Below are 20,039 nucleotides of genomic sequence, written 5' to 3'. Positions count from 1 at the left end.
GGAGGCCCCACGACCTGCACTGAGGACCTGAAGGGCCAGAGTGCAGAGTTCATCTGCTGTGGAGTTTCTCTCAGGTCTCGCATAGATTAGCCGCCCTGGAGTATGATTGGGGGAGTCAGAGGTTCTTTTAGCCATATCTTTTCCTCTTTCAAATTTTATTCATTTTTAATTTCATCAACACTATACAGACATTCAGTTTGTAGATGTTACAGGTTAACAAGGATCTCATTGACCTCTTCCCAGCCCCGTCTGAGACCCCTACCAGAGGTGAGCCTTCTCAGGTTGACATATCATTCTAGGGAGTTTACCTGCGTATCTATATGAGTACTTTTAGAAATAGAGGGTGATTCCCCCTTCCCCTATCTAAAATAGTGTTGTTCTTTTTCAGACATTTAATCAGAGTATAAAATACATAAAGAACAAGGTAATTATCATAGTGAATTACTAAATCCAGTTCTGTGGATTTTTACATTATTTAATTAAAAGTTTATTTTATTGGGGGCTCTTGTGGATCTTATAACAATCCTTATATCAGTTGTATGAAGCATATTCGTACATATGTTATTTCCTAAACATTTTAGTCTGTCCACTATCTCAGTGTATTCCCATGTAAATATATATATCCGTGGATTTTTATAAGTAGAGTACACCCATTTAATCTTGATCAAGAATCTCACATTTATTAGCTTCTCTCATGGTTCCTGTGTAGAGTCACTGGCTCTGTGGGACTGTGTCCAAACTAGTGATGCCCCAGTCACCGTTCCCTGTTGGTACAAACAAGGGACACGCAAAGTCTGAAACAGTAAAACTGGTCGAGAGTGAAGTCTACTTTCCTTCTGAGTTACATTTTGGAACTGGAAGTTGCTTTTCCCAGGGTTTTGTCCTGGAATCCATGTTGTTGCTTCCCATATTCCATGGGCAATCTTGCCATACTATGCTGGCAACCTCAACCTCCATGTGCAGATTGGCCATGACTTTGATCATGATGCCAGTTGCCATCCAGTCAATCCTAACTCCTAGCAGCTTAATGTCTGAGAGTTTTAAAAAATAGATCCAAAATTGAGTACAACAGATATGGAGATTTCATCTTTTAGTAATCAGGACCAGCTTTCCTTTTGAAAACAATAGGAAAAACTGAACATAATCTGAAAACATTTCTTGTTGAAGCATTGAACAGCCAGGATAGGAAAACCTGCTGGTCCAGGATTTGAGTGTGGGAAACAGAGGCTCAGGGTGGTGCTCGTAACATGTGGGACCGTCTTCAGTCATTTCCTAGGGGCGACCAAGGCTAAAAAAAAGTAGCAGAAACATCACAGTTGAAGGAGATCCTTCTGATCTCCAAATCGGAGCTATCATATAGATTTATTTTTTAACCACGGCGGTGCTCACTTTGGTCAAGGAAATCAAAGATGAGAGGGAATTTCACCAGAGAGCTGGAAACTAGTGGCAACCAGATGAACAATCTGTTATAAAACTGCCCTATATATGATTAAAACGTCAGTGGATGATTATATAAGGAGATTACCCACAACTGAAGAGAGAATTAATGACCTGGAAAATAGATGAAAACTCTACTGACCAAACCCTGGAGAAAGAAAAAAAGATACAGGAGTGAGAAAGATATATATATATATATATATATATATATATATATATATATATATATATATATATATATATCTCGAAGATGAAATTCCAGGATCCATCTAAACAGAACCCCAGAAATAAAGGGGAGAAAATGAGGCAGAAGACTTAATGGAGATAATAATGAAATATTAGAGACATAGCTATAAGAGTCAATAATGGAAAACACCAAGCCACAGATCCAAGAAATCTTGTGAGCCAGGTAAAAGAATAATAAAAATTTACATCTGTTAACACCACAGCCCAAATTCTGAAAACCAAAGGCCAAAAGAACTGTTAAAAAGAACAAAGGCCCTACCATCAGAGGACCAGCCTTTCTGTTGACAGCTCCCCCTCAACATGGCAATACAACCAGCAGATGCCTTTAGATTCTGAAAGAGCTTACATTTTATAATAAAGTGAACCAGTTTCTCCTCTCTGACAGTTCCTTTTTAAAAATCATTTTATTGGGATTTCAAACAGCTTTCACCACAATGTGTCCAGTACATTTGTCCATTTGTTGCCATCATCATTTTCAAAACATTTTCTTTCTACTTGAGCCCTTGGTATCAGCTCCTCATTCCCACCCCCCTTCCCGCATGAACCCGTGATGATTTATAAATAATTATTTTTCCATGCCTTACACTGACTGATGTCTCCCTTCACCCACTTTTCTGTGTCCGTCCCCCAGGGAGGGGGTTCTATGTAGATCATTGTGATCGGTTCTTCCCATCACCTCAGTTTTATTGGCCTGCAGTTCACATTGCATATAATTCGGCCGTTCATGTACATCAAGGAGACTTGTACAGTCATCACCACAGTCCGTGTTAGAACGTTGTCTTCATCTTTATTAGCTCCTCATTTCTTCCCCACCTCCCCTGGAAACTGTTCTTTAAGAAGGAAAGTGTTTGGCAGTCGCTGCTCCTTAGGCACGAGGATAATGAACTCCACAGGGGGTCAGGGATGCAGGGAGAAAATCTAGAGCATTGAGCATAATACACAGTTTGGGGTTTTGTTATGTGAAGGAGTGATACCTCATTGAGTTTGAAATACACTTAGACATTGTATGGCCATGGAATGAAAATGGAGTAAAGTTGTTGTAAAAGTTCTGACAGTGCCTAGGAACAGGGTGAAACTAGCCGTGAATGTTAAATTAAGTCAAGAAGGAATGGCATTAGAGGGTAGCCACTAAAGGATAGACAACCTTCAGCTTATAAAGGGGACTAATGGAAAGGAAGCCAATAAAAGAGAGAGAACAGACATCTTTTCATAAGGACATTACAGTTTAAATATATCACTTATTAAATACCAGGGGAGTAAACATGGCACACATAGTACAATTTTCTTTTTTTTTTAAACATTTTATTAGGGACTCATACAACTGTTATCACAATCCATACATACATCAATTGTATAAAGCACATCTGTACATTCTTTGCCCTCATCATTTTCAAGATAGTACAATTTTCTTAACCACACCTGTAGAACAATAACTACAAGAGCCTACATTCTTGGACAACAGAAAAGTAGGTGAAGGGAGACGTCGGACAGTGTAAGACATGACAAAATAATTTATAAATTATCGAGGGTTTGTGAGGGAGAGGAAAAAATGAGCTGATACCAAGGGCTCAAATAAAAATGTTTTGAGAATGATGATGGCAACAAATGTACAAATGTGCTCGACACAATGGATGGATGTATGGATTGTGATAAGAGTTGTACAAGTTCCCAATAAAATGATTTTTTTAAAAAAAAAGAGTCTACATTCTTTTCAAACACAGAGCACTGATAAAAATCGACTGTCTTGGCGGTAAAACAAATTTCATGTAACTGAAATGCTATATGTTTTCTTTTTTAAAAAAAATTATTTAATTTTTTCTCTTTCTCCTTTTTAATATGTTCTCTTTCTACAACCTGTGAGCCTAGCTAGCAAATATGACCGGACAAGAAAATCCCCACCTTTTTACAAGTTAATACAGAAGAAAACACAGCAGAAATCCAAAAATATGTCTAGAACTCCGTAGTAATGAAAATATTTTGTTGTTACGGCAATTCCAACTCAGAGACCCCATGTACAAGAGAGCGAGGAACGTGCCCGGCCCTGTGCCATCCCACAGTTGTTGTGCTGGAGTGTGTGCCTGTGGTCGGCTGCCACTGGGCCAGTCCATTGCATTGATTGGCCTCCTTTTTCTTTCTTTTGCTTCCCTTCTACTTAACCAAGCATGATGTCTTTCCCCAGGATTGGCCTTTCCTGATAATAAGTCCAAAATAATGTGAGACAGAGCCCTCCCTACAAAAGAGCATTCTGGCTGTACTTCTTCAAAGACAGATTTGTTGATTCTTTTGGCCATCCATCTTTCAATATTCTCACCAGCACCATAATTCACACGCAGTGATAGTTCTTTCAGTCTTACTCATTGTCCAACTTTCGCGTGCATGTGAGATTATTAAAAATAACCACGACTTGGGCCAGGCACACATTAGTCGTCAGAGTGATAATCCTTGCTTTTTTAGCACTTTAAAGAAGTCTTGTGCCACAGATTTACCCAGTACAATGCATCCTTTGAGCTCTTGGCTGCTGCTGTCATGAGGTGTAGGGCATACCAAGATATTGGGATGCTTCTAAAGCATTAGTTTGAGGGAAATGTGTAGCTTTAACTCTTTAGACAATAAGAATAAGATAAAACTCTTTGCAAGACTGGCCCAAGTGCAGGGTACAGGGAAGAAAGTACAGATGGCCAGTATCGCATGAAAGGAGTATCACTATTACTGAAATAAAAAAGCGTGATAAAGGAATATTATAAAGACCTTTGAGTCAAGTAGATGAATTCTTTAAAAAGATGGAACACACTCAAACTGACCCCTAAAATGTCTGGTTCAGAATCTGAATAGGACTATTACTGTGTCTATGTCAGAAATGGGATGTGTCATTTAAAAAATCTTTCTTACAAAGGAAACAGGGCCCAGATGGCTTTAATGGTGATTTCCTTGAACTTATTAGGGAGAAATGATACCAGTCTTAAAATAAGTGGTTTGAGAAATTAGGAGATACCATCTATACTCGTGTAGAAGCTGAGTTTTCCAGCACATTTTTAATGCAGTTTTTGTGGTAAAAGTAGGTGCCTCAGCTGATACTCATGTAGGCTTATACTCGAGTATATACAGAAACATTTCCCTCCTGTTTCATAGATCAGCATATCCTTGATACGAAAGCCTAACAAAAGCTTTACAAACCCAAACCAAACTCACTGCCATTGAGTCAATACTGATTCACAGTGACCCTATAAGACAGAAGGTTTCCAAGACTATAACTTAAAAAAAATAATTTTATTGGGGCTCATACAACTTATCACCATCTGTCCATCCGCCCATTGTGTCAAGCACATTTGTACATTTGTTGCCATCATTTTCAAAACATTTTCTTTTTACTTGAGCCCTTGGTATCAGCTTCTCATTTCCCCCTCCCTCCCTCATGAACCCTTGATATTATTATTATTATTTCATGTCTTACACTCACTGATTGTCTCTCTTCACCCACATTTCTGTTGTCCATCCCCCCAGGGGTGGGTTATAGGTAGATCATTGTGATCAGGTCGCCATTTCTCCTCCCACCTTCCCCTCCTGGTATGGCTACTCTCAATATTGGGCCTGAGGGGTTTATCTGTCCTGGTTTCCCTGTGTTTCCAGCTCTTATCTGTGCCTGTGTACATGCTCTGGTCTAGCCAGATTTGTGAAGTAGAATTGGTGTCATGATAGTGGGAGGAGGATGAAGTAAAGAATTAAAGGAAAGTTGTGTGTTTCATCGGTGCCATCCTGCACCCTGACTGGCTTGTCTCCTCCCGAGACCCTTCTGTACGGGGATGTCCAATTGCCTACAGATGGGCTTTGGGTCTCCACTCTGCATTCCCCCTCATTTGCAATGATATGATTTTTAGTTCTGGGTCTTTGATGCCTGATCCGTGATCCCTTCGACACCTCGTGATCACACAGGCTGGTGTGCTTCTTCCATGTGGGCTTTGTTGCATCTCAGCTAGATGGTCGCTTGTTTATCTTCAAGCCTTTCAGACCCTGGATGCTATATCTTTTGATAGCCGGCACCATCAGCTTTCTTCACCACATTTGCTTATGCACCCGCTTTGTCTTCAGCGATCGTGTTGGGAAGGTGAGCATCATGGAATGCCAGGTTAATAGAACCAAGTGTTCTTGCGTTTAGGGAGTACTTGAGCGGAGGCCTAATTCCAAGACTGTAACTTGCTATGGGACGAGAAAGCCTCATCTCTCTCCCAAGTAACAGCTATTGATGTTGAATTGCTGACCTGCAGCCCGGCTCGTAACCACTACACTACCCGGGCTCCGAAGGCTTCACAGGAGAATCACATACCAATGCCTATGTGATCACAAGATGCCAACGGTCTTGGTGTAGCATTAACACGTAGGACTCGGACACTTATAAAAGTGGTGAAATCCCAAGTGAGTCCAGGTACTCATGGTTCATGTAGCAGTGGGAAACTGATCTAATCCCTGGTGTTGACAGAGTGAAGGAGGGCAGATGTGGAAAAGGCCTTTAACATTGTGTTTTCACCTAAATCCTCTGAGGAAGACCACTTGGAAGGGTAAAGGACCAAGAAGAGTCAAAACCATCTTGAAGAAAATCAAGGTGCGTCTAGTAGATCTTGGGACTCTTTTGTAAAGCTGCCTGTAGCAATCATGGTGGTGGGCTGTTGGTACGAAGATGGCTAAATCAGTCGAATAAAATAGAAAATCCAGAAGATGCTTAGTGTAAGACAGAGGTTGGGAAATGGGCGGCCTTCCCAGTACACATCCGAGCATTGTAGTACTTTCTGAAGAGAGATTCCAAAGCCATGGGAATTGTCTCAGTATCGGGGAAGGAGCCCTAACTGGTGAGACTTTGGCAGGGGAATCGTGGTGCTTCGGAGCCCTGGTTAAAGCACTCCACTGCGAGCCAGAGGGCAGGTGGTGCGTTTTCTTTCCTGTGGGAAATGTGTGTGCACCCGTCGTTCCTGTGATGCAGGACCGTGTGAGCGCCTTGTACATGATAACGGGAGAGAATCTGCATTCTGCTCAGTTTCATGCAGAAGGAGTGCTGATTCTCCCCGCTGTCATCTTAGCAGGTATATTCGCCGAACTAATAAACTCTCTCCCTGGTGGCGAGTCGCTGGCATGTGTTCAGTTCTTTTCTCCAGATTTCTGTGCAGAGTGTGTTTGGTTCCCTCCTGGTTGAGCCACCTTTTACCCCGATCTCCCTGGTTCCTCATCCCAAAGATTCTTTTCCCATTTTCCTTGGTTGAATTCTTGGGATTTTGTGTCCTGTATTTCCCCTTTTCACTTATCCCCATATTTTCATGGAGTACATCACCCAGTAGCTTCTAAGGCAGGCTAATATGAGATCCTGCTTCTTGTGATCTTGCCTATAGCTCCCTTCTGCCTCCATGTGTAATTATTCGAGCTTCTCAATAGAAAGTCCTTTCCCCCTAAATGGGGAACCCCTGTCCCTTTTGTAGTCTGGCATTGTCCCCAGATTGGCCGCTGGCCGTTAAATGCCATTCTGGTTCATAATCCTTTGTAGGCGAGTTTTCTCCCGTAGTAGACAGGGTAGGATCTTCTCTGGTCCCCAGTACTGTGGAATGCTATGCTGATGTGCTGTCGGCGGGTCTGTTGACATCATCCACTGTGCTGGGGTTTGGTTTGTCCCCTTGGATTTTCTTTCCGGAAGATCCTTTTACTGAGGTGTTGGGCTTTTTCTGGCAGTGGGAGAAGCTTCCAGATTCTTTCCTGTTTTCCCTATCTTTATGCTTTTTCTTTCCTTTCTGGGAGATCTCTACAACTTTTATCTTCTAACCCTTCTGTTACTTGTCCTTTCTGCCACCCTGGTGCTAATTGTGGAGAACACTTTGTTCTCAGTCTTTCACACAGGGCTGCCTTCTTCCTTTTTCATGAGTACTCTGCCCTTTTTGGTCTGAGGATATTGATTCTTACACCCCCCCCCAATTTGTTTCCTTCACCCCCCAATTTGTTTTCCTTCCTCATGGATGTTCTCACTTACTTTCAGTGCCTTGAGTTTCCATCTCCTCATTTAAACCCACTGCTTTCTAGTTGATTCCAGTTAACAGCAATTTCATATAGGCTTTCCAAGACTGTAGATCTATGGGGACAGACAGCTTCAGCATTCTCCTGTGGAGAAGCTGGTGCATTTGAACTGCTGACCTTGCAGTTAGCAGCCCAGCACCGATCCCACAGAGCCACCAGGGCTCTGGTGGACTTTTAGGTTCCTTCTCTCCATAACATCGTTTGCTCTGTTGCCGTCCTCCTTTCTACCTGCCTTTGCCTGCGCTTTCCAGGCAGGTGACTCTCCTTGGCCTGTTCCTATTGAAGGATGGGCCTGTGCCTGATGAGAGCTTGTGAGTGGGACTGGACGTAGTTCCGTTCCCCAGGGAACTCTGTTCTGTCTGAAGGATCGAGCCCTGCTTGTCAACACCCCAAAAGACACAGAGCAGCGAGAGGGCTGAGAGTGAAAAGGGGGTGTTTCTATGCTTGGTATATTAGTTTGTATCACTCCTAGTTTATTGTGTTACCTGTGCCCCCAACTTTACCTCTTCCCTGTGAGAGGGTCCTCCCCCTGCCCACTCCAGTTTTATTGACTTTAGAAAATAACCATCCAGTCGTTTGGGGTTGTGGTAGAGACAGCCTCCAGCCGCTCCTTAGCAGCCCACCTTCCCATCTTGAACTCCTCTGCCCTGTGCTTGTCGACAGAGTCTGGTGCCACAGATGCCTGCGTTTTAGAGGTTCCGCGGTGCACATCTGGTTGTTTCTTAGCTTTCCTGTATAAGGAACGACTCGTGTCTTTTCTTTCTGACTTGGAGATTTCATTCCTGTGGTCGGCTGTTCTCCTCACGCTCGTGGGCCTGTGCCTCAAGAAGCATTTATCCCCGGGTTTGAGTGGAACAGCCAGAAAGCGCCTCAGAGGCAAGGCTGGCAGCTTCGCACTTGGAGAGAGCAGTACCTGGAGAAGGATATCACGCTTGGTGGCGTGCAGGGGTGGCGACAAAGAGGAAGGCCGTCCCTCGATGGGTGGACGCCGTGGCTGTGGCACTGTGGGTTCCCGCTGAAGAGCAGCTGGGGGGGGGGGTCACATGGGTCCACAGCCACAGAGGGAGGAGCGAAGGGAAGTAGTTGGGTGTGGTCACGTACCTGCAAGTTCTTTCTCTGGTGTGCTTTGAGGATGACTGGACTGGAGCAAGCCAGGGTTTCCGAGCTGCCCCTGGGCCCGCGCTCCTGGGTGGGGAGGACGGCGCCCAGGGCTACTTCACAGAGTTCAAGCAGTGAGGGAACCTCCTTCCAAGCTGGACGTCTGAAGGCCCATTGAGCTCGTGCCACCCTTGGAAAGGGCTCCTGGGTTTTCATTTCTTCCCGTTGATGGTGTCTGAGACACGCCGGGGGGTCAGGCTTTGCTAATCTCCAGGATTAGAGGCGTGGGTCCTGCAGGAGGACCAGGAGACAGGGAGTTGAAATTGAGGCCCTCACCTGGGAGAGCTTCCGTAGGTGCTGTCATCAGTGGAAGTTAATGAAATTTCCTTGGCCTGCGCTGGCGATGGGGTGAAGGGACTCTCCCCATAGGTCTGCTCCCACATGCATTTGGTGTTGTCGAGGAAACTGAGACACTAGAAATTCCAGATGCATCACCTAGGTGGATTCCCACAAGTTAAACGGAACCTTAGCTCGTATCCATAATCCAGACACACGAACAACAAGCTGCCAAGAATAAAAATGGTCAGCAATAATGAGTGGATTTGCAAGAAATTAAGTTAGGGAATTATGAGATAGGAGTTTTGAACTCAGACAAAGAGTAAACACATTGTAATTATCCACGAAGGTTTTTTTTGTTTAAATGCAAAAATAAAGTAAGCGCTTCCCCCCCACCCCACTATCATGATCCCAATTCTACCTTACAAATCCGTCTAGACTAGAGGCTGTGCACTGGTACAGATAAGAGCTGGAAACACAGGGAATCCAGGACAGATGAACCCCTCAGGACCATTAATGAGAGTAGCGACACCAAGAGGGGAAGGGGGAAAATGGGGGAGAAAGGGGGAACAAATCACAAGGATCTACATGTAACCCCCTCCCTGGGGGATGGACAACAGAAAAGTAGGTGAAGGGAGACATCAGACAGTGAAAGACATGAAAAAATAATAATTTACAAATTATTAAGGGTTTGTGAGGGAGGAAGGATGGGGGAGGGAGGGGGGAAAATGAGCTGATACCAAGGGCTCAAGTAGAAAGAAAATGTTTTGAGAATGATGATGGCAACAAATGTGCAAATGTGCAAATGTGCTTGACACCATAGATGGACTATGGATTATTGTAAGAGTTGTACAAGCCCCCAATAAAATGATTCTTAAAAATTAATTAATTAGTTGGTTAAGCAGAATAGGTTAACAATAGGTTAGACATAACTAAAAAGAGAGCCAGTGTATTAGAAGTGAAACTATAAGACATTCCTATTGTGTTTAGATGCAGAATTAGAACATACGACCTTGAAATAAGCACATCAGAATCATAGAACAAAGCCATTGCCACTGAGTTGATACTCAAATTGATGGCAGCTGAAAATTTTTCAGATTTGATACATGATACGAAGCATCAGATTCTAAAAGCACCGTCAATCCATAACTGTATAAACAAATTTAAATATATTCTTAGAAGACATCCATCTTAGAGTGACACTGAAAAGAGGAGCTAAGAAACCAGCCAGGTGGAAAAGACAGTGCCTAATAGAAAGCAAGAAAAAATGTCACCAACAGTGGGAGCCAGAAAAGGGAGGAACCCTCTTTTCTAGATGCTGAGAGAGGAGAACTCAAACCTACCAACTTACGTTCACCTGAGCTTTGAAGGAGAAGAACAAAATGCTTTTGGACAAGCAGACCACGACTCCTCCACCCCAGGTCCTTCTGAAGGAAGCTGCCCTTCAGGAAGGTGACGGCAGTCTCAGTAGAACCTGCCCCGTTCCCAAGACTGCCCTGTGTGTAGATGCAGACCGCCACATCCTTGTCCTGCAGAGCCTCAGGCAGCCTGGCCCCCAGACCTTTCAGTGACAGCAGCCAAGTGGTTAACAACTGTACGCCCAGGGCTCGGAGACCTGAGTACTGGACACAGTGTGATGTCAGAGCTAATTAAAGCCAAGTCAGAAGGGACTTGTTGAATTAAAAATCTGAGTTCTTATGGAGGACGATAAAGGTGCTAACTGGACTTAGAGGGTATGTGTACATGTTGAAAGCTAAAACTAACTTTTAAAGACTGGAAACGGAGTGTGAGAAGACACAAAAAGAGATCCTCAAACAAAACTCACTTCTAAGGAGTCAATGCCGACTCAGGGACCCAAAGGGAGTAGAAAACCGCAACTTTCCCCTAAGGAGTGGCTGGTGGATTTGAACTGCTGACCTGTTGATTAGCAGCCTAACACATAACCCACTGTGCCGCCAGGGCTCTTGGCAGGACTGGCTGTTGTTGACTTGCAACAAATAGCACCACTGGAAAGCAGGTAGAAAAAAGGAAACTTGAGCTTAAGCCTTTGAATAGCTGTAAATGTGAGGACGCTCAACTGGTGCCAAGACAAAGGCAGATTGAAAGGGGGAGGAAACACTGCTCAGAGAGTAGACACAGGGATTTAAAATCAAAGATGGAAAAGAGATCATCTGGGAGAATAGTCACCAGAAGAAAGGTCATATCGCCGTGTTAACATGCTGCCATCAAGTTCTCGCAGTTTCTCTTCCAGGCCCGAGAGGGCAGTGAAGAAACCGCCCTAGGGGTTTCCAAGGCGGTGATTCTTTGTGGGAGCACAGAGCCTCATCCTTCTCCCACTGAGTGATGGGTGGATGCGAACTGCTGACCTTGTGGTTAGCAGCCCAGTCAGTGTGCAAGCCACTACCTCATCAGGGCTGTATCCCCCCAAATACCAAACTCACGGCTATTGAGTTGCTTCTGACTCATGGTGAACCTGTAGCACAGGGTAGACCTGCCCCTGTGGGTTTCTGAGGCTGTAACTCTTTACGGGAGGAGAAAGCCTCGTCTTTCTCACTTGGGACAGCGGGTGGTTTTGAACTGCTAACCTTGCCCTTGGCAGCCCAATACGTAGCACACTACTCCACCAGGGCCTCTTAGGGAGATGTTAACACCAGATAAAATAGACTTTTTGGCAAAAGAACATTACAAATGAGTTACAGTATAGTAAGAAAAGCTTTATTTTTATTATTATTTTTCAAACCATTTTATTAGGAGCTAATTCATACATCATACCATTCCATAGTTCAGTCACATCAAACAGTATTGTTACCAAAATCTGTTTCAAAACATTTTACTGCAGCTCCCCCTAAACCCCCAACCTCCTTCACCGCCCCCCCCCCCCCGGAACTCTTATTGTAGTTGTCTCTATAGGTTATCATTTCTGGGTTTCATGTACTGTAAAACACATAGCAAAGGTTCAAGAAGGTTAACTACAGTGACAAAGTACAACAGAGATATACCCCAGTAGGCAAGAAAAAAAACCAAGCCAGAAAATATTAAAAAACCAGATCAAGGCCCAGGTATATCAGAGGGGCGGGGGCGGGGGTGCGGGAATTCAAGCGACAAGGTTTTAGTCACTCAAGTCAGAGTGATCATTTTAATCTAGTATAGTCGTCTCCTGTAGGCACTCTCTGCCTGGTAGTCACTTTATTCCCACCCCTCAGTTATGTTCAGAGGGAAGGCACTGGAGACTTATTCTCTGTGGGAAAAACAAGTTACTATCAAGACGCTATACAGCATTTTTACAACTGAGAAAGCAACGGAGAACTCAAGGAATGGGAAATGATGTGAACAGTTTTCGGAAGGAGAGACCAATCAGCACGGAACGGTGACTAGTCTTGGGATTGATCAGGGAAACCGGATTACAACCACAGTGGGGTTTCAGATGAGGGAAAGTGAGGGCAGGTGAGGGGGCGGCTTTGTGAACTCTTCGTGGTAGCTTGCACGGCACATAAACGGGATCATCCTCTTTGAAGCCCAGTTTGGTGGGCGATGGAGCTACGTTGACCGCCAAATAAGAGCCCAGACATAAGTGCAGGAGACAATGCGGGAGGGTGCTTCAGGGCTCTGCTTAGGCCAGCAAACGTGAGCCTGGAAGTCCAGCAGGAGAGTGCTTAGTGCAATGACAGGAAGGACAAGCAGTGGACTGCGACACAGCGCCGGAGCCAGGCTGCCAGGGTTTGAACCTTGGCTCTGACACTTCATAAATACCTTAGGTAAGTTACTTACCTTCTCTGTGCCTCAGTTTCCTCTTCTGTAAGACGAGGATCCTCACAGTATTGTCAGGAGGATTAAATACATTCTTGTCAAGGGGGAACTGATTACAATGATCGATGTATTAAACACCCCACGCACCCAGGAGAGACCACCAGCAGAAATATGGGTGAAGGGCGACAGTGGTCAGTGTAAGACATGAAACAAATAATTTATAAATCATCAAGGGTTCATGAGGGAGGGAGGGAGGGGAAAACATGAGCTGATACCAAAGGCTCACATAGAAAGAAAATGATTTGAAAATGATGATGGCAACATCTGTACAAATGTGCTTGACACGATGGATGGATGGATGGATTGTGATAAGAGCTGCAAGAGAAAAAATGAGGAGCTGATGCTAGGGGTTTAAGTGGAGAGCAAATGTTTTGAGCAAACTACGGCCTGTAAGCCACATGGGGCCCACCACGGACATTTATCCGGCCCGCCAGGTGTTTTTGCCCCATTTGTTTTTAACTTCAAAATAAGATATGTGCAGTATGCATAGGAATTTGTTCATAGTTTTTTAAAAACTCTAGTCTGGCCCTCCAATGGGTCTGAGGGACAGTGAACTGGTCCCATGTTTAAAAAGTTTGAGAACCCCTGGTTTTGAGAATGATGAGGGCAATGAATGTACAAATGTGCTTTACACAATTGATGTATGTATGGATTGTGATAAGAGTTGTATAAGCCCCTAATAAAATGGTTAAAAAAAAAAAAGAAAAAAGTGTTGTAAGAGTCCCCAATAAAATGATTAAAAAACAAACACCAGAAACATTCTCGTCACCCTTCTGGTCTGGAACTGAACTCAAGCCCGCGTGAGAATTACCAGCCACCTGAGGCCACAAGGAAGAGCCCTGGCGGTACAGTGGTCACTTTCCGGAGCCGCTGCTGCGCACTGCCAGGTCAGCGTATCGAAGCCACCAGGCGTCCTTTGGCAGAATGACCAGGCTTTCTACTCCCACAAAGAGTTTCCATTTCAGAATCCCACAGGGGCAGGTCTGCTCAGCCCTGTGGTCCTGTAGGGTCACTGTGAGTCGGAATTGACTGTGTCAACGGGTGTTTGTTGTAAAACCGACCATGTGCGCTGTGAACTTTGACCTAAGTTGCAATAAAGTTTTTGAAAATTAAGTTATTTGTACAATGCGTACAGTCTCCCTGGGATACAGTGCATGCTATATGTTTGTTAAATCGGGCTCCGGAGTGGGGGACAGTGCATGGAATAAAGGTTGCCCTTGCCTGCTAGAAGCAGACATGTGCTTTTGTGTCAATGAAGTTCAGAGACAGCGTGTAGGCCGCATGAATTCCTCTCTGCCCTGTTGTATGTGCCCCTCCACACTGTGTGACGTGTGTGTGTGTATACGTGTGCGTGCCTCACCCCTTTGCTGTAGTGAGCACTTTCAGGGTCCCTTAGCCAGCCCCCCTACCCTGCCGTCCTTCTTTCCTGCCCAGAGAAGATGGCAAAGGGGCTGCTATGTGCTGGCGGGGGAGCGGGAGCCACAGCCTGGCTTCTGGAAGCCCCAGTGTTTAACCTTTGTTAGGGTCCTCTGGCCAGGATGCCCAAGGCAGGAACCTCCCAGGATCCAGATCCTCTTGAGGGAAGGGGAAGTGGGGGGGCAAGTTGGGGGGTCTACTAGAGAGGGCTAGGGGATGCAGACCAGGAGGGGGGCCACTAGCCTCCCTTGGGCTCTCCCTGGACTAGGAGATCTCTGAGACTGCCCTGGCAGGAGGGGCGTGGCGCTGAGCAGCCTCCCCTTGCCACCTCGGGACAGCCCACGTGGGTGGGGCAGAAACCACTGGGGGCCACGGGCAGTGTCATCACCCTGCCAGCAAGGGGCCACAGTCCTCTGGGAGCCCTTTGCAGGGCTGGGGACAGGGGGCTCCCATGTCCAGAGCTTGGAGAGCCTCAGGGGAGCATGACCACCAACTACAGCTCTGGACCTTGCCTGTCACCTGTGGCTGCCCCTGCCCCTCCTGCTCTTCGGTCCCCATTGCACTCTGAGGCTCTGCAGGACCCAGGTGGGCAGACCCTCGTCCTCCCAAGAGCTCAGAGGGACCTGACCACCAGCTGCGCTCAGGGAGGATGGACCTGCTGGGTGCCCTCCAGCATCGGTGCGGCTGCTGGCTGGGGTGCCGGCTGGGGCACGGAGGGGCTGCCTCCCCGGATTTGGCGCCTTTCCCTGGAGCACAATAGCCGCATGTTGTCTGCCTTGCTGCAGAGGCTCCAGGAGGTGCGATGAGCTGAGCCGAGGTATCCTCGGCCCGGGCCGCCAGGCTGTGCCTCATGTGAGGCCGGTGTCACAGGCGCTCCATTTGCGAGCAGGGCCAGCGCCTGCTGGCGCCAGCTCAGTGGCTGCGGTCAGGGGAGCTGGGGCCGTGTGGGCGGGAGCCCTGCGCTATTAAAAGGCAGAGGTGGCAGTGTGTTTGGAGTGCTGCCAGGGGCTATAAATAGCCAAGTGTGTGAAGAAGCTGAGCAGCTGCACGCCAGGGGGACAGGGGGAGGCCCCTGGGTCGCCAGCTGGCTGCAGAGCTGGGCGTGGTGTGGGAGGGGTGAGGATTGGCACCACCTCCCCACGCCCCATGCCGGCTCCCATTTGGAAGCTCTTGCAGGCTTAGGCGTGTGTGGGAGGTGGGGCGGGTAGGGTGCACACCACCCACGAGGCCTTGTCTGGGCAGCAGAGGGTGGGTGGGGGCAGGCTACTTCTCATACAATGTGCTCCTGTGCCACAGCCCTGATGGGAGTAGCGGTTCCTAATGGGGCTGATAACCCTCAAAGTCAGTAGTTCAAAACCACTAGCTGCACCGTGGGAGAAAGATGAGGCTTTTTATTCCTCTAAAGAGCTATGATCTCAGAATCACCCACGGGGCAGTTCTGCTCTGCCCTGTAGGTCCCTGTGAGTCGGAATCTGCTCAATAGCAGCCAGTTGACTTTTCAATGGGCCAGATACTGTTCCAGCCTCTTAAACAGTGCAGGGAGCCCGTGGTTCTGGCAGTAGACCTTGGAGGTCGGTAGTGTTGTTAGCCCGTTTTTAGAAGCCAGGGCCCTCCGGTAGCAGTCCTGGCTCACACTGGCCGGTCCCAGGCTGTCCCCGCCGGGTTACCTGTAGCATGGTCTGGTCAGGTGGAGGTTGGGTGGTCCCCTCCACCTGCGTTCTGCAGGTGGAGGGGTGGTTTAAAAAGGAACTGGGCCAGTGCGTGTTCAGTGAATGGAGGTGAGGGGGAACCTGGGGCTCCGTTTAGTTCCCCCTTTCCCTTTGAAATGCTGCAGAAGCCAGGAGATAAAACAAACCCACCCGCTGCTGCCCTCCTCCCCCAAGTCAATACTGACCCAGCCACTTTATGGGACCCAGCAGAAGTTGGCCCTGTGAGTTTCCCAGACTATCTTTGTGTACAAGAGTCGAAAGCCCTGCCTACCCCTGGAGAATAGCAGGCAACTCTGAACTGCCTGCCTGGAGGATTGCTGCCCAACATGGAACACCACCCCACCGCCAGGATCCAGCTATGCCTAGCAGTGCATTTGTGCCCATCCTTGCCTCCCTGGCAACCACCTGGTTCCCTGAGCCCATTCTAGTGCTGAAGGCAGCAGTGATCAGGATCATCAGGACCGAGTTTCCAGCCTTGAGAGGGAAATCGGCCTTGTTGAGAAGCAGCTTGTCAAGCTTATTTCACACCCGCAGAGCGTTCACCACAATAACACTGCCGTTTCCTCTTGGGGATTAGTCCGAGTCCCCTGTCCGCATGCAGTGTGAATGTGTAACACCAGGCAATTAGTTGGTAAGGCGTGTGATGTGGAAGCCAGGGGCTGTGAGGGCGGGTCGGGGCACTGGCCTAGTCAGGAGGGGGGCTCCGGTGGGGAGCAGCGAGGCAGCCCTGGGCCGAGGCTCCCGGCCCTGGCGGTGAGCTGTGACTGCTCCAGGGAAGGAAGGTCAGGAGTGGCCGGTCACCCCCTGCAGTCCAGCACGGAGATCTGGGAATGCCACTTGTAGGGACTCGCGCTCCCCCCAATGGCTCTGCCCCAGGTGGTTCCCCGCCGGCCTCCCGGGGCTGCTGCCAGGGACAGCGCCTGCAGGATCTAGGTTCCCGCCGACTCAGGCGCTCTGTCCTCTTCTCTCCTCCGCGGGACACAGGCTCTGGGCGCGGCGTGGCCGAGACCCGGGAGTGCATCTACTACAACGCCAACTGGGAGCTGGAGCGCACCAACCAGAGCGGCGTGGAGCGCTGCGACGGCGAGCAGGACAAGCGGCTGCACTGCTACGCCTCGTGGCGCAACAGCTCGGGCTCCATTGAGCTGGTCAAGAAGGGCTGCTGGCTGGACGACTTCAACTGCTATGACCGGTGCGCCGCCGCGGGGGTCCCCTGGTCGGGAGTCCGCGCGCAGATGGGGGGGGGGTGTGTGGCCCGTGCCTCCCTGCCCTGGCTCGCATGTTAGAGGACTTGGGGTCCGTCCCAGGGTTACCCCGTGTTTCCCAGGAGGCTGTGCGAATGGGAAGGGCTGGAGCGGAGGGCTCCGTCTGGCCCCTCCTCACTGAGGGCAGCTGCAATATGCTGTCTTCAGGCAGGAGTGTGTGGCCACCGAGGAGAACCCCCAGGTGTACTTCTGCTGCTGTGAGGGCAATTTCTGCAACGAGCGCTTCACCCACTTGCCGGAGCCCGGGGGCCCAGAAGGTGAGGGGCCGATGGGAGGAGGGGCAGGGGTCCGCTCTGGGCTTTGCCCTGGCCCTGGCACTTAAGTTGGGTGGGGAGCGGTGTATAGGAACCCCATGGCCCAGCCCTGGAGGAGTGGGGCGGGCGGGCTATGTGACCCAGGGTTCCCTGTGTCCCCCAGTCACGTACGAGCCACCCCCGACAGCCCCCACCCTGCTCACGGTGCTGGCCTACTCGCTGCTGCCCATCGGGGGCCTCTCCCTCCTGGTCCTGCTCGCCTTGTGGATGTACCGGCACCGCAAGCCCCCCTATGGCCACGTGGACATCCATGAGGTAGGGTAGGCCCGCCTGGGCAGGGGCAGGGCAGGGAGCAGCTGGGGGGTTGGAGCAGGCCCCGTTAAGCACTCGCTCTCCTCCAGGACCCCGGGCCTCCGCCCCCCTCCCCGCTGGTGAGCCTGAAGCCCCTGCAGCTGCTGGAGATCAAGGCTCGGGGACGCTTTGGCTGTGTCTGGAAGGCGCAGCTCGTGAACGAGTTTGTGGCCGTCAAGGTCTTCCCACTCCAGGTGGGTGCTTGAGGGGCTCCCGGTCGTCCACCCCCACTGTGACCTGAGCTCTGGGGCTGCGTACAGGTTGGGGCACAGGCAGAGTGGGCTGTCCCGCCTCCATGGGGGACAATCTCACCCTACACCCGGCTGAGCTGCAGTGATTCTCTGGAGCTGCCGGAGCAGGGCTGTACAAAACTTGTTTCAAAGCCTTGGCCCACTCAGGGGTTCTGGGTGGTGTGTGTGTGTGTGTGTGTGTGTGTGTGTGTGTGTGTGTGTGTGTGTGTATTCACCAGTTTCTGCTCAGAGGCTTGTGCACCAGGTCTTCCCCAGCAGTTGTCCAGAACACTTTTCTAGGCTCACTTCAGCTCTCATTCACCCTCACCCCTCTCTGGGCCTCCACGGACGCTTGTGAAGGAAGACTGGCCCTCTGTGATCTCAGAACGACTTTAAGCCTGGTCCTTCCGGGCTGGCCCAGCTGTCTTCTGCCTGTCCTGTCCCCAGTCCTGAGCCGGGGAGGCCCTGGCCAGGGCGTGTTGCGGGAGCGGCTGTCCTGGCGCAGCGAGACTGAGCCGCTGCCCGCCACCCGCAGGACAAGCAGTCGTGGCAGAGTGAGCGGGAGATCTTCAGCACCCCGGGCATGAGGCACGAGAACCTGCTACAGTTCATCGCCGCCGAGAAGCGAGGCTCCAACCTGGAGATGGAGCTCTGGCTCATCACGGCCTTTCACGACAAGGTGCGCCAGGGCCCAGGCTGTGGTCCTGCCATTGCTGGGTCCGCTGGTGGTCCTCCTGATGAGAAGCCTGCTGACTCCCCTGCCCGTCCCCGGCCGCCTTCCCCTCCTCTGCACTGCACGTCAGTCAGTACAGTCTCCCAGAGCGTCCCCGTGCTGGTCATCCTCTGGGCACGTCCTCCCTTGGCTGGGTTGCGGGGCCTGCCCTGGCCTGTCCCTGAAGCCCGTTTGAGCTCTGTGCTGCCTCCCCAGGGCTCCCTCACGGATTACCTCAAGGGGAACATCATCACATGGAACGAGCTGTGCCACGTGGCAGAGACGATGTCTCGAGGCCTCTCGTACCTGCACGAGGACGTGCCCTGGTGCCGCGGAGAGGGCCACAAGCCGTCGATTGCCCACAGGTACCGACCTGGCCGCTGCCTTCCCTACACTTGACCTCCCTACCCCCCAGCCCCACCCCTGCGTCCTGAGAGGGGGGGTGCCCTCTAGTGGCCACATGAGGCCATGCCCAGTCTGTCTCAGTTGGCTCAGCTGTTCTCATTCGGTGAAACCAAAGCACTTCTAGAAACCAAAGCAAACTAACTCACTGCTATGGAATTAATTAATCCTGACATACGGCTGCCCTGCATAGGACAGGGCAGAGCTGCCCCTTGGGTAAAGCGGAACTCACCATCTTGCCCTCATGGAGCAGTCTTCACAGTGGCTCGGAGCCACTCACCTTGCGGTTAACGGCCTACCACGTTGGCTGAAACCACACATATTTTGATTTTCCCCATTAACTGTCAGACCGGTGACATCATGGATTGTGTGGTCTCTGCCCAGTTGTGGCTACAGCTGACATAAGCAAGACAATGTCTTATGAAGATAAAATACATCTGCCCCTGCAGATGAAACAGTTTTAGGAGGGGTTCGCCCGCCCTCGATCCTCAGATCCTACTCTGAGAGCCCCTGCAGTAACCTGCCAGCACCATGGTGACTGGCCAGTCGACCCAGGTCTGCACACATACCAGCCCCTGCCCTGCTCTCAGCCATCCCGGGAGAGGGGCTGCTCCTGCCCCAGCCAGCACGCAGAGGCGGGGATGGTGAGATGCAAGGGACGTTGAGGAGTCCTGCCGAGGGCCTGGGCAGGGTGGTCCGGTCCTGTGACTGGGAGGAAGGGGAAGCGG

At 49.5% G+C, this 20,039-nt stretch overlaps 1 protein-coding gene across 1 annotated transcript in view; it reads left to right on the top strand.

Moving 5' to 3' along the window:
• Window positions 1-20,039, top strand: part of ACVR2B (activin A receptor type 2B) — a 32,749-nt gene that overhangs the window by 6,403 nt on the left and 6,307 nt on the right. Inside the window, exons 2-7 of the mRNA XM_075556037.1 lie at window positions 17,082-17,289; window positions 17,510-17,619; window positions 17,780-17,931; window positions 18,018-18,161; window positions 18,733-18,876; window positions 19,126-19,274. Coding sequence (XP_075412152.1) covers window positions 17,082-17,289; window positions 17,510-17,619; window positions 17,780-17,931; window positions 18,018-18,161; window positions 18,733-18,876; window positions 19,126-19,274 — 907 coding nt within the window. The remainder of the gene's footprint in view (window positions 1-17,081; window positions 17,290-17,509; window positions 17,620-17,779; window positions 17,932-18,017; window positions 18,162-18,732; window positions 18,877-19,125; window positions 19,275-20,039) is intronic.

The sequence above is a fragment of the Tenrec ecaudatus genome, chromosome 8, assembly GCF_050624435.1.
Source record: "Tenrec ecaudatus isolate mTenEca1 chromosome 8, mTenEca1.hap1, whole genome shotgun sequence".
NCBI lineage: Eukaryota > Metazoa > Chordata > Mammalia > Afrosoricida > Tenrecidae > Tenrec > Tenrec ecaudatus.
This window is presented reverse-complemented; position numbering and strand designations above follow the sequence as displayed.